The 15,013-nt window shown below is 34.6% G+C and overlaps 1 protein-coding gene across 2 annotated transcripts in view; it reads right to left on the bottom strand.

The window, feature by feature from the left end:
• Positions 1-4,804: 4,804 nt before the first annotated feature.
• Positions 4,805-15,013, bottom strand: part of MMUT (methylmalonyl-CoA mutase) — a 31,150-nt gene continuing 20,941 nt past the window's right edge. For both annotated transcript variants that reach the window (XM_046640553.1, XM_046640554.1), the window contains exons 11-13: positions 13,723-13,870; positions 9,818-9,985; positions 4,805-5,145 (exon numbers count right to left, since the gene is read on the bottom strand). In XM_046640553.1, the coding sequence (XP_046496509.1) occupies positions 5,017-5,145; positions 9,818-9,985; positions 13,723-13,870 (445 nt within the window). In that variant the 3' untranslated portion in view covers positions 4,805-5,016. The remainder of the gene's footprint in view (positions 5,146-9,817; positions 9,986-13,722; positions 13,871-15,013) is intronic.

The raw sequence follows: 15,013 nt of genomic DNA, 5'->3' as shown, positions 1-15,013 counted from the left end.
TAACGCACAATTTGTGCACAGTTAGCAATGGCCCTCTCAGTCAACATTTCTAGAGTCAAATTTAACTGTCTGATTTAATATTAGGCTTTTATCAGATGTATTTACCATTTTAAAGAATATTTTTAGAGGTCTTTATGCCTTAAAACAAAGAACATGTTAGAGGCAAGGAGGGCCATCTGCCTAGTATCCTCCAAAACTTATTGTCTAGATAACCATTTCTTTTGATAGAAAATTGTCACTACTATTGCTCTGATGACCATATGGTCTAATGAGAATGACAAAACTAAAGGAGACAATAGGACAGACTGTTTGAAGTCAAGAAAGACAGTTCAGAAAACTTGAGAATTTCATCACTGTTACTCTACTCTTCTGTCCCCCTAAGCAAACTCTAGGCTAAGCTTTCCATTCACGGAAAGGACTGAACAGCAAAAATGTCTCTTTGCTAGAGACATATGTAATGATTATTGGCCATGTGGAGCTCTGCTAAAATACAATATTTTATGCTTTTATTTTCCAAAAGTAATAGCATATCAGAATATTATTTAATAAATGATAGTTAACCTATAAAATATCTATTACATGAATTCATGACATTTATCTGAATTAATATGTTCTCCATGACCTCAGAATCAAAAGGGTATTAAGATAATTCTGAAAGAAGTTATTAAATTCTGCATTTCTCTTTTTTAAAGGACTTCAGGGGAATTTATATATTAGGTTGTATAAAAACACTTTTAATATCATGTCCTGATCTCATGGTAAATGATAAGAGGAGGTCAGTATAACAATAAGAGGTTTGAATGCAGAGGGGGGAAATAGGCCATGAAGAATTAGTGACTTAAAATGAGTTAATGAGAATTAGCGATGATTTACTGAATGAAATTCAATAATAATCTCATATCCAAGGTCATATTCTAGCTTCACTGCTAATCAACTAATCATTTTAGCACAAATGCAGCACGGTTCAGGAACAATTATCAACATTTAGTTTCATTGACCACAGATCATGATCGCAAAGGATGACACTAGGTGCACTAAGCAGATTATTAAAGAGATGTGCTTTTTCTGAGAGTGTTTATAGCACCTATGCATCTCTAGGATGGACATCATTTCAAATATTGTTTCAGGGAAATAGAATAATCCTGAACTTAGGGAGACACCTACAGGCACAACAGAAAAAAATAAAAGGAGGATCTGAGAATCAGAAAACAAAAGCATTATGTTTAATCAGGAAACCAAAATGATTTTTCTTTGAAAATATTTTTGAATGCTGAGAGCATTTTTCATAATGATAAGCACAAATTACACAAGGATACCTTAATAAAAAATATATACATATTTGTATATATATGTATATTTTTTAATATTTTATCTCTCAACTTTAGGCTACTTATAAAAGCAAGCTTTGTCTAATGGCCTAAAAGATGGTCCATAATTCTTCGGAAATGAGTCAAGATTTACAATTGGTAGAAATAACATTAGTTGTTATTATCATCATCATCATTTTTACTGAGTATCTACCAAACAGCAACAAGTCTATTTAAATATTCATCACTTTGATAAAGTTTTTTTCCCCTCATTTAAAATAAAAATATCCCTGGTAAAATAAACATATTCTACATTAGCAGACAGTTATGTCTTAACATAAATGGTTTTATTAGATCCTTTATTTTTTTGAGAGAAGGTTTTTGAGTAGTATGAAGTGGATCGGAATTTACAGATATCAGTGGGGGGTAATGGTGACATGTGGCACATTCTTGTTTTCGGATAGACAGCTCTAGAGCTGTTTAACAACCCCCCTCACCTCTCCTCTCCATTACATGAATCCCCACACCCTGAAATGGAAATCAGAGAAAGGAGAATTTGTCCTATTTTTTTTTTATTTTTTACTTTATCTTTCCTACTTCCATGCAGGTTTTGCTCAGATAGGATGCCTCTTCAAACCTCTCCTCCAATTCCTATACTGTTATTCTAACATTTATATAACACTTAAATTTCCATTAAGCTGCAGGGAAAAAATTCTGATGTCTTCAAAGTACCCTACAGACATCATTCTAGAGTACTTCCAAAGCCAGAAATGCTTCCAAAGCTCTAGTACTGACAAAAAGATCATTGAAAATCAAATCCCATAATTTTACCTTTTTCTGACTTTGACATTATACCAGTGTATCCAGTCACGAAACTGCACATCACGAAAGGTCCACAAAACAACAACCAAAAGTAGGTGAGGGGACATAGCAGAATCCACACAGCAAATACCTAAGGATCAAGAGCCTATTCATTTTTTTAAGATAAAAAAGTCAGATTCTGTCAATACAATGTTCCAAAATAAGATCATATCCTCTCCATCTTTGCCATCTCTGAGCAGACCTAAGCGCACAAGCTTGGAGACTTACAATCTCTCTATTACATTGCTCTACCAGTCTCTTATCTCCAGTCCCACCCCCCTTAAAAGGCATCTTCCACAGAGCTGCAGTGCTAAAACACAAATCTTATCAGATTATTTCTGTGGTTAAAACCCTTGTATGACTCTCTGTCTTTATCTTCAGGCTAAAGTCCAAATCCCTTAACTGTACAAGCCTCTACACATGATCTGGCCCTTGCCTACCTTGCCAGTGTCATACCTTATCATTCATTCTTTTGTAATAATAACAATAATAATAGCAACAGTAACCATACAACATCAATACTACTACTACCGACTACCATTTATAAAACAGGTGCCATATGTCAGCACTATCCTACTTTTTTATTGTGGTAAAATATACATAAAATTTACCTTATTAATCATTTTTAAGTGTACAGTTCTGTGGCTTTAAGTACATTCACACTATTGTACAACTATCATCACCATCCCTCTCTGGAACTTTTCACCTTCCCCAACTGAAACTCTATGCCTGTTAAATGCTAATTCCCCACCTCCTCCTCTCCCAAGCCCCTGGCAGCCACTATTCTACCTTCTGTCTCTTTGAATTGGACTATTCTAGGTACCTTATATAAATGGACTCATACACTATTTGTGCTTTGTGACTGGCTTATTTCACTTAGCATAATAATATCTTGAAGGTTCATCTATGTTGTTGCATGTGTCAGGATTTCCTTCCTTTTCAAGGCTGAATAGTATTCTATTTTAAGTATTTACCACATTTTGTTTATCCATTCATCTGTCAATGGACATTTGGGTTGATTCCACCTTTGAGTTATTGTGAATAACACTGCTATGAACATGGGTGCACAAATATCTGTTTGAGTCCCTGATTTCAATTCTTGTGAATATAACTTCCTTGACTTAGGATGTGGTTATGTCCCAATAAATCCATTATATCTTGAAAATATCATAAGTCAAAACTGCATTTAATATACCTAACCTACCGAACATCATAGCTTAGCCTCATCTACCTTAAACATGCTCAGAACAGTTACATGAGTTCTCAGCTGGACAAAATCATCTAACAAAAGTCTATTTTATAATAAAGTATTGAATATTTCATGTAATTTATTGAGTACTGTACTAAAGTGGAAAACACAATGGTTGCATGAATACAGAATGACTGTAAGTGTATGGCTTGTTTACCCTCATGATTACATGGCTGACTGGGAGCTGTGGCTCGCTGCCACTGGCCAGCATGACAAGAGAGTGTTGTACCACATATCGCTAGCCCAGGAAAAGATCAAAATTCAAAATTCAAAGTATGGTTTCTACTGAATGCGTATTGCTTTTGCGCCATCGTAAAGTTGAAAACTCAAAAATCGTTAAGTGACACCATCATAAAAGTCTGGGACCATCTGTATGCCCAGAAGTGGAATTGCTGGGCCATTTGGTAATTCTGTTTTTTGAGGAATCATATCATTTTTTACAGCAGCAGCATCATTATACATTCCCACCAGAAATGTACAAGGGCTCTGTGATAGGTAATTTTATGTATCAACTTGACTGGCCACGGGGTGCCCAGATTAAATATTATTTCTAAGTGTACCTGTTAGGGTGTTTCTGAATGAAATTAGTATTTGAATCAGTGGACTTAGTAGATTGCCCTCCTCAATGTGGGTGGGCATCATCCAACACATTGAGGGCGTGAACAGAGAAAAAGGCAGAGCGAGGAGGAATTCACCCGTTTTCCCGCCTCACTGATTGAGCTGAGACACCTCATATCACTTTCTCTAGCCCTTGGACTGGGATCTAGAGCATGGGCTCCCTGGTTCTCAGGCCCTCAGACTTAGAATAAATTATACCAGTGGCTTTGCAAATTATACATATATATACACCATAGCCCTGCTACCTCCCAACTTACATCATCATTCTGGAGGAAGCCATATTGACAACCTAAGCACTTTCACTTCAGGGAATATTCATAAACATCCACTCTCCTGGGTCTTGAGCCAAGCCCAGCAATAACAAGGTCATATGTTCACTCCCAGGAAGAAAGTAAAGTCAGACCTGAAGAAATATTCTGCTGTTTCTCCCCTGTTCCAACCTTCAGGTCTGATTTAAAACTCAAGGTAATCCTGGTAGAGTCTGGCTGAGGACCACAACCACAATAGATTTCCCTACATTTCCCACTATTCTTCTAAGATAAGTATAACTATTTTATTCATATATAGATTTTATTTTCTGGTGCTCGAGTCGACATAATGCTAAACTGAAGAATGAGACTACTAAGATTTATTTTTAGGTAAAGTTAATTCTTAAAATAGAAAGTAAATAGATTTATAAGAAATATTTCAAATAAATATCATGATGTTTTAAAAAATAACACCTTTGTCTAGAATTTCTGCTAAAGTATTGAGCAAGGGATACAGAGAGTTTTTTAAGGATACATTTTTTTAATTTTTAAAGTGAAACTGTACATCACACTTATAATATGACAACATTCTTATAAATCAAGCTTTTTAATGTAAAGCTTTCAGATAAGCACATTATCAGGTGTTGAATTAAATTGAAGACATGGCTGTATTCTCTTTGATCATCATTGAAAGAATATTTTAGAAAAAGAAAGCTAACTCAAAAACAAGATGTTATATAGATTGCTGTTTCTTTTCCAAACACTTCTCGATATCATCAAGCACTTGAATGGCAGCCTTTGGAATTCGAGTCCCAGGACCAAATACATTGGAAACACCAACTTCAAACAGAAATTCATAATCCTGTTGAAAGAATTTGTTTAATTAATAGAAGAGACAATATTTCTAATTTCAAGGACAATGAAGGCTGTCCTTTCTTCTTTGTCCCTAATGCCCCAAACTTTCTCAACTGGTACACCACTGGCATTTAGGGCTAAAAATCTTCCTAGGTTGGGACTGTAACTAATGGCCACTAGATCACCCATACATTCCAAGTCATTAAAAGAACAAAACACACTCTGCCCATTTTCTAAATACCCCAGTGTTTTACTGTTTGTGTGTGTGGTGGCAAGCTTTATGGCCCACCGATTGAGATCTTCTGAACCCTAAACCATAATTTTTTTCACCTAGATTTTCACTACTTGTCATTATTTGTGTTAAACTGAGTATCATATTATAGCTTTGAGTATCATATTATAGCTTTGAGTTTACAAGGTTATTTATTTTCTCCAAGGTATTTTTTCTGCAGCTACTGAATGGTGGTACTTTGAATTTGGCTTTATGATGGAATTAGATTTTCTATAAATGAAGATTAGCTCATTTTTTAAAATTCCCTATTGGTGCTGCTGTGTTTGTTAGTTTAGTTTAAATAGCCTAAGCTTGAGTGAAAAGATTCCCAGGCCACAAGTACTGCTCGAGGCTTTAGGCTGTTTAATATTAGAATATTTGTACTGTAGTATCCAGATTAGGACATGCTTTAAAGCCTTGATCCTCATCCACTAGGGAGATCACATATTCCAGGACATTCTGGTTTGTTGCTTATTGTTGCAGCACCCTTTTTTTCTTTTTATGAGTCTTTTTTCTTTTTCATTGAGGTATAACTGACATATTATATTAGTTCTGGGCATACAACATAATGATTCAATGTTTGCACATACTGTAAAATGATCACAATAAATCCAAGTTAACATCCATCACCATATATAGTTAGAAAATTCTGTGTGTCTTTTGAGAACTTTTAAGATATGCTTTCTTAGTAACTTTTAAATATGCAATACAGTATTATTAACTATAGTCACTATGCTGGACATTACACGTCCATGACTTATTTATTTTATAATTGGAAGTTTATACCTTTGACTCTCTTCACCTGTTTCATCCATACCCCACCCCCTACCTCTAGCAACCATCAATCTATTCTTCCACATGTAAATGAGATCATAAAGTATTTTTGCGTTTCTCTGTCTGACTTATTTCACTTAGCTTAATACCCTCAAGATCCATCCATGTTGTCGCAAATGGCAAGATTTCACTCATGTTTATGGTTGAATACTATTTTATTATTCAAAAATATATATCACATTTTCTTTATCCATTCATCCATCGATGGACACTTAGGTTGTTTCCAAGTCTTGCCTATTGTAAATAATGCTGCAGTGAAGATGGAAGTGCAATATCTTTACAAGTTAGCGTTTTCATTTTCTTTGAATAAATACACAGAAGTGGAATTGCTGGATCATATGGCAGTTCTATTTTTTAATTTTTTGAGGAAACTCCATACTGTTTTCCATAATGGCTGTACAAATTTACATTCCCACCAACAGTGTACAAGGATTCCCTTTTCTCTATATTCTAGCCAACAGCTATTATTTCTTGTCTTTTTGATAACAGCCATTCTAACAGGCATGAAGTGATACCGCATTGTGGTTTTGCTTTGCATTTCCCTGATGATTAGTGATGCTGAGCATCTTTTCATGTGCCTGTTAGCCATCTGAATGTCTTCTTTGGAAAAATGTCTATTGAGATCCTCTGTCCATTTTTTAATCAGATTGTTTGTTTGTTTTTTGTTTTTTGTTTTTTTTTTTTTAAAGATTTTATTTTTTCCTTTTTCTCCCCAAAGCCCCCAGTACATAGTTGTATATTCTTCGTTGTGGATTCTTCTAGTTGTGATACATGGGATGCTGCCTCAGCGTGGCTTGATGAGCAGTGCCATGTCCGCGCCCAGGATTCGAACCAACGAAACACTGGGCCGCCTGCAGCGGAGCGCGCGAACTTAACCACTCGGCCACGGGGCCAGCCCCAGATTGTTTGTTTTTTGCAGCACCCTTTTTAATAGCACCCATTTTCATTCTCAAAAGTGATCACATTTGTATGATAAATTATATGATCATGCTAATTATCCCCCATCTACTTCTTTTCTGTCTCTATTATTTCCTTGTAATATTCTTGTAATACTGTAATTCTGCAATGGCATTTAACACATCTTATTGAACTTTTCTCCTTCTAGTCTGTGAACTTCTAAGGGCAGAGATCACATCTAATCTTTATATCCTAAGCGTTTGACACATAAAGGTGCTCAAAATGTGCCACTGTTCTTGGGCAGGTGCTATAGATTTAAGAGTTCATAAGAAAATTTGATGAAATGTGTAATAACAATTATCGTCAAAATGGAGATGGTCAAATTGATAGGTTATCTCCGTCTATCTTTCCTAATAATGCTGTGTACCATTTGTTCTGACTCTGAGTTACAGATTAGGAATGGAGGACTCAACTGAGAGGGGACTGTGAAATGCTGCAACTGAAGAAAGGGCTCTTGACTTACCTAAGCTTTACATAAGCCTTGTAAAATGTACTTTAGTGAGGGGATGTAATGTCAGAAATAAGTGAAGTGAGTAAAGGGTATACAAGTGTTCTTTGTACTATTTTCATTTTTGTACCTTATCTATTAGTTTGAAATTATTTCCAAATAAAAAGTCATTATTATAAAATATCCTCCACTGAGCTGAGCCAAGCATACCAGATTGGCTGCTTCATGATGGAAGTAGACCTCGAGGCTGCTAACCTTGCCTAAAATACTTGGAAGCCATTGCTATTAAGCGGGTTAGAAGATCCCGACGGTAGTAACACACACTGGCAAGAACAGACCATATTTATTTAAGCGGGCTGCAGAAACTGTAAGCTTCATAATGGCGGTGGCTAAATCTGTTTAACTATCACGTATTAGTGCTTTCTAATTTAAAGTCTAAGTGACCTTCAGCTGAATAATAGCAACATGTTATATATTTACTGCAAACAAATTATGAGAAAAATACATGGGTGTTGACTGTTATAATTATATTATAAAGGATATCCATATTAACACACAAGTGTGCCATTATAGAAAATGATCCTTAATCTTTAAACTTATGGGGGGAAAAGTATGGAAAACACCTACAGATGTTCTAAGTAATTCAAATATCCAGAGGGTTACTACAACTTGTGTGAAATACATTTCTTGAAAATGTCAGCTCACTTATATAATAGGCCTGTGCTTTTTCTCAACTCATATTTTAATTCCAATATTTTCTGCTGCTTAATTATTTTGGTTCTTAAATTTTAATATCATGCCCAAGAGCTTAGATATTATAGACTCTAAAACTGCAATATAGATAGAAGTGTTCCATAGATAGACAGCAATAAAAGAATAAAAGCCCTTTATATTCCCGAATAGTAAACTATATTTATGAAAATAATAGGCAAGTAGGTTAACAAAAGCAGTTGTCTTGACTATATCACCTTAAATAATGTGTTGTTAGAAAGAATAAATAATATATGGTTTACTTGCTAGCCCCACATTATGAATCTCACAACCTCATACATATGTATTTTCTCATTTATAACTAGTACATAACATCATTATTTTATATCCTGAGTTGTAATGGAGGAAAAAACTTGTAGACTGGGCACAAGATCACATTTCGCTGAGACACTCCTGCTGTAGTGGTTAGGCCTGTGTAACATCTATAAATCATTTACTTAGAGCAATCTCCTCTATAGTTCTTCTAACTCAATATTTTTTCCATTCTCAGTAAAAAAAGAAAACTTGATATAATTCAAAGTTGGATTGGAACTAGGCCCAATTTATATTATAACTAATTATTTCAACTGATAGGTACAGTAATATGCAGACGGTGTCCCCTCACTCCATTCATAAATTCACTGACAACATTGATTATTACCTAGCCTCCATTTCTCCTTCCCTAAGAGGATTTACATTTTTGTTCAAGAATCCACCTCTTCCCCATTCAGCCAATAATTTTCAAGACAGGCTAATTCCATTTATGTACATTTATGTCCATCCTAAAATTCCATTTAGGATATTTTTGGCTCTAAGAAAACTATACCTCAATCAGATTAGCCTTAATAAAAAAAGCAGTTTTATGGGTCCATGTAACTGATACACCTCTGAGTCAGGGCAACATTTAGAGACAAAACATGAAAGATATGGACAAGGTAGATACAACAGAAGCAAGTGCTGTCAAGTGCTAACTAAAGGACTAGCACGACAAGGAGTGCTCACTGTCTCTCTGGCAAGGAGTTGATATAGGCACTGTGTGTTTACCATTCTTCTCTAGTCCAGCTGTGAAATTTTATCACTTTTATCCTGTTCCTTCTCTATCACTGCTTATTGAATATGAAGAAAGTAGATCCCTATCTAGGTTACTAGTTTGCCAGGAGGTAATTCCCTCATAGAAGCTTTGTAAAGTGTTTAAACTATACATAATGAATTACATATAGCTTGAATAGAAAACAACATTGCTCACTTTTGGACTTTATAGAATTTACTTAGTAAAATCACCAGGAAATAACTGGGCTCAAAATCTACAACAAATTTATCTTTAGTAAAAGTGTACAGTAAATTAAAGAACTACATATAAGCTATTGTTACTCAGGATTCCCATTACTGAACTAGAAAAATATAGGAGATGAAAAATACCTGTGGTGGTATCACCCCTCCACACATGACAAGAATATCTGGCCGTCCAAGGGAGCTGAGTTCTTTGATGAGCTCAGGAACCAGGGTTTTATGACCAGCAGCAAGTGTGCTCACACCCACGGCATGCACATCTGCATCCACAGCCTGCTGGGCCACTTCACGGGGAGTCTGAACAATTAGAAAGGAAAGAGACAAACTATCATGTATTCCAAAAAGTGTTTTAAACATCTTATCTACTTAATCAACATTCCAAGATTTTCCTCATTAAAAATATTGAAGGGAAAATAACTTCATATTTTATTATTCTCAAACCATAAACACCAACTTATCCAACTGATGCAATAAACAGCACTATATTTGCTTCTAGCATGAGAATTTATCAATTAGATTTAAGTTACATCAAAATATAGTTCCCCAAAGAATCTTCAAGATAAAGAAGAAATATAGTAAACTATATTATCTCTTCATTGTAATTTTTTAAAAATACATCAGTTGTCTTCTTATCAAGATTTGAGTGGTTATGCAATAAAAGGCAACATGTTATAGTATCTATGAAGAAGTAAAAGACTAAACATAAAATGCAATGTGAAAAAGTAAACTTTCAGTTTTAAAATAGAATGACAAGAGTGATGCTAACAAGATGGCGGACTAGGAAGCTCCAAGACCTTATTTTCCCACAGAGACAGTGAATTAACAGCAATATATGGACCAAAATAACATTGTGAGAACTCTAGAAATTAGTTAGGGGGCTACAGCACCCAGACAAGTACATAAACAAGAGAAGGGATGATGCCAAGGAGGGTGTGTTTCTCATTTGTTAACTGGACTCAGCCAGTTTGGGATACAGAATCAGAAAGGACAATTTCATGAACTGAGTTACCCAAGATCACATCCATTCTCTGCAATGAGTCTGTGACATTGCTTTGATACTTTATGTGTATTTACATCATTCCATATAAAAGATGCCTACAAGTTTCCAACTGTAACAATTATAATGTAAATTGAGAAATTTGGGAAGGATGAGGCCACCTCAGAAATCACTGCACAATTATAAGCATAAAAAAATTATTAAAATCTGTGAATTTTCTGAGTTTTGTAAGATTTTAGGCTCATAATTTAATGTGGAAACAAAAAGATTCTACACTCTTGATAATGGAGCCACACTCAAGAGGATCTCTAGGTAAGTCATACAGCATATAGGTAAAACCTTGAGTCTGTGAAAAATATCAACAAATAAAATTGAAACCTTGGAAGAAAACATGCACATTCTTGCTAATGATTTCTTTCTTTTTTTTTTTTTTTTTTGCTGAGCTAACATCCATGCCAATCTTCCTCTATTTTTTAGTATGTGGGTCACCAGCATGGCATGGCCACTAACAGAGCAGTGTAGGTCTGGCACCCTGAAACCAAACCCAGGCAGCCAAAACAGAGCGCACTGAACTTAACCACTAGGCCACTGGGGCGGGCCCTCTTGCTATTGATTTCTTAAAGGTAAGAAAGGTAATTAATTTAAGTAGGATTTGTCGTTCATACCATCCATGTTACCAAAATTTATTAGATTAAAATTCTATTTAAACAATTCAGTTCCACGCTTTATGCTTATATAAATGAAACTGTATTTTACATTATTAAATGTTGAAAATTTAAAACTTCAGATCTAATTTTGATTAAATCAGTCATCAGGGAACTGCAGAATTGTACTTTCAGCCACAGATAAGTCTTTTTTTAAATGACACAGTATTATGTTAACAGAGTTGGTGATACCAAAGGCATATTATATTTTTATAGATGGGATGTAATGAGGAAATAAACTTTCAGTTCTTTGAAAAATTCTTTAGCTGCCAATAGCTGACAAGAGTTTTTTTAAAATTACTCTGATTTTATGAAAAAATATTTCCCAAACGCTAACTACTAAAAATTGGAAATGCATTATATTCGATCACTACTTAAACAAAAAACTAAAGTAAAAGGGTAGTAGAACATAAGTAAAAAAATAAAATGGGAAAGTATTCAAATTAAAGGAGGAATGAAAGCAATTTAAATATATATTTATTTAATCCAAAATCTATTTGAGATTCTTAACAAAACCTACCTTAAATACATAAGACTCTAAACACATTTATGAATTTACCTACCAACACAGCTCAAGGACATATCTCTAGAAGTCTGGGCTAACTCTTTACAGTAACAATTTCCACTAGATTCTCTAGAATAATATTTAAAAATTCAAAAAGGGAAAACTCATGGGAGACTCTACAAAGGCTAGGCCTCTTCAGGAAGTTTACTTCTTTACTAGTGAAAATACAATGACTACTCTAGTCTTCATCTCAGTTGACCTATCCGCAGTATGTAATAATAGTACTTCCTTCTTGAAACTCTTCTTCTCCTTAGTTTTTATCCCACTACTCATCCCATTTCCTTTCACTCCTTTGCTGCTTCCTTCTCCTCTATTTCCTTTTAATGTTCAGGTTCTCACCTTGCTGCATATACTCTTCATGAGAAATTACATCCATTTTCTGGGTTTTAAGTACCATTTATATACTGATAAGTATCAAAACCTTGTCTATAATTCAAGCTCTCTCCAGTGCTCCAGACATGTATAGACATCTTCATCTGAATGTTGCACAAATTGGTTCTCTTAAGCCTGCCTGCCTATCTGTAAAAATAGCCCCTTCACGAATTTTTCTCCAAAATCCTAGCTAACTTTTTGTTTCGGGTAAGATCCTGATACTGCCTTGTTTAAGGCCTTCATTGTTTCTCACTCAAATTACTGAACATCTTAACTGGACTCCTTGCATCTAGTCGCAGCTCCTCTGAACCCACTTCAGAAAGCGATTTTACTAGAAAGTGAGCTTCCTAAAGTATAAATTTGATTGTGTCACTCTACCCAAACCCCTTTGGAATGAAGTTCAAACTCCTTAGAATGGAATATAAGGCTATTCATCTTAATCTACACACCATCCCAAGCACTGTATTTGGATCTCACCGAACCTCTTGCAGTTACCTGAAGGCATCATGTCTTCTATATCTCTGCACCTCTGCTCATGCCAACCCTTCCTCTTAGCATGCCCTTCCCTGCCATGTTCACCAGGCTTCTGAAAGGCACAGCTCAAACATAAGTTCCTAGGATACTGGGACAAGTTCCTTGTCCAAACTTAATTACAGTAACTATTACTCTGCTATGATTACTGGTAAGTAAATTTCTCTGTGTTGGGGCCTGTAACCTTCCCTGAAGACAGAAACTGTATCTTATTCAACTCAGAACCTAGCATGTGGTAGACGATCAATAAACATGTAGTGGATAAAGCTTTTAACATAAGTTATTACAATGTACTCCTCAGCTAAAGATTTTTTTGCGGTAAATGGTTAATGTTTTATCACTCTATAGTGAATTTCAGCTTCATTTACTTCCAACAAATTATTTTCCTGCTGGGTCAATATTCTGCGATTAAATAAAATGCTACTAGAGAGCAAAAAAACAGAAAATCTAATTACGAATTGAGCTTACTCTGATGCTTGATTTCCCTTTCAAAACATTTTCCATCAACCCAATGTAGGCTATCTTTCCCATAAAATGTTAGTCAACTCTCAAATAAATACTACAGTAAGATCTTTGAAAGTAAACTTCAGTTTCAGAAGCCTAATAAAAGTTTTAGTTCAGAACTGACATTGAGTTTTACAAAATCTGAGTAACAAGTATTAACATGAGTTATATTTAATTCTTATTTCTATCATAATTAATTGGATTATATGCATTCAAAAATAAATTAGGGAATTTGTTGAATTCATGTTCTTCTTTTACAAATTTAAAAACATCAAATTGTTCTATCATCTTTTTACTATTTTTCCTAAATGTAAGTAATTTATGACATACTTTTGAAATTTCCCCTGACAATTTTCAGTACCTGAAAAAGAGGCCCTATGTCCACATCAAAACCAAGATCGGCAAACCCTGTAGCAATAACTTTCGCTCCTCTGTCATGGCCGTCTTGTCCCATTTTTGCCACAAGAAGACGAGGTCTGCGACCTTCACGTTCCATGAATTTATGAACCCTAAGGAACATTTTGAAATACAGTAAGTTATATTAATTGTCCAAAAGTAAAATATAAAAACTATATTCACAGCAAATCTTTCAAGTTTATTTAAAAACACCTAATCTGTTTACTCATACTTTGTTAATATCTCTATTTTACTTTGAGAACTCCATTAAAGTGTGAATATGTTTACTATCTCCCTCTTAGAGGAAAATTTGAAAGAGGGCAAAACCTGCAAGCCCCTAACACTGAGAACATCACAGTGAAGCAAGATGAGAATATGACAACTTTTCACTTTCTTAAGCCAGTCTCCAGAGTACAATGTGCAGAAATATTTCAATATAAACTAACAGCTGCCTTTCAGAGTTATTTATACACATATGTGACTCACCAGCTGTTCTGAACTATCCATATCTCACCTACCCTTCACAAGAGTGAACTCCCCCAGCTGACTGCAATGTGGTGTCTTATAGTGATGTATAACCAAAGTACTTGCTTACTCAATAAAATAACTAATCAATAAATTAACTAATAAATTTACACCCTACATGAAAAGGCACATCCGTTTTTGTTAAAAGAAAAAAAATGTTCCATTTTGATAACTTTCACCTTAGCTGTTTTGATATTTCTCTCATTTATAAGGAGTGACATAAAATTCTTAGTGGGAAATTTATTACAAGAGTTGAGAAAACAAATCATCAGGAAGTTACCTTCTATACTTGAGAAGCAGGATCAATTTATATTAATTTATATTTCCAAATCATACTTGACAGTGTTATTCAGTGTCAGTGCAGTGAAGACTGATTTTAATTTATGCATAGATGGCAACCAAATATTTACTTTCAAATAGGAAATTAAGATTTCACAATTATTTGAGCAATTAAACAATGTAAATAAACTTAAGAAAATATGAAAGTGTACGGTAGTAAAGAGATTGAAATGTACCTAGCTGGAGGATATGAAGCAATACCGGTGTTAGTTAAACAAACACTTGTTTGAAGTGAGAAACTCCTACAGGGGACTATGGTAAAAGTTCATAATCTTATTTTCGTAAAACTATAGACTAACAGGAAAGTCAATCAAATATTTTCCAAGTGGTATGTGAGAAAATCAAGCCCCCAGTAGATTTATGAGGATTGTGTTAACAGAAAAGATGACATT

The sequence above is a fragment of the Equus quagga genome, chromosome 15, assembly GCF_021613505.1.
Source record: "Equus quagga isolate Etosha38 chromosome 15, UCLA_HA_Equagga_1.0, whole genome shotgun sequence".
Classification (NCBI taxonomy): domain Eukaryota; kingdom Metazoa; phylum Chordata; class Mammalia; order Perissodactyla; family Equidae; genus Equus; species Equus quagga.
This window is presented reverse-complemented; position numbering and strand designations above follow the sequence as displayed.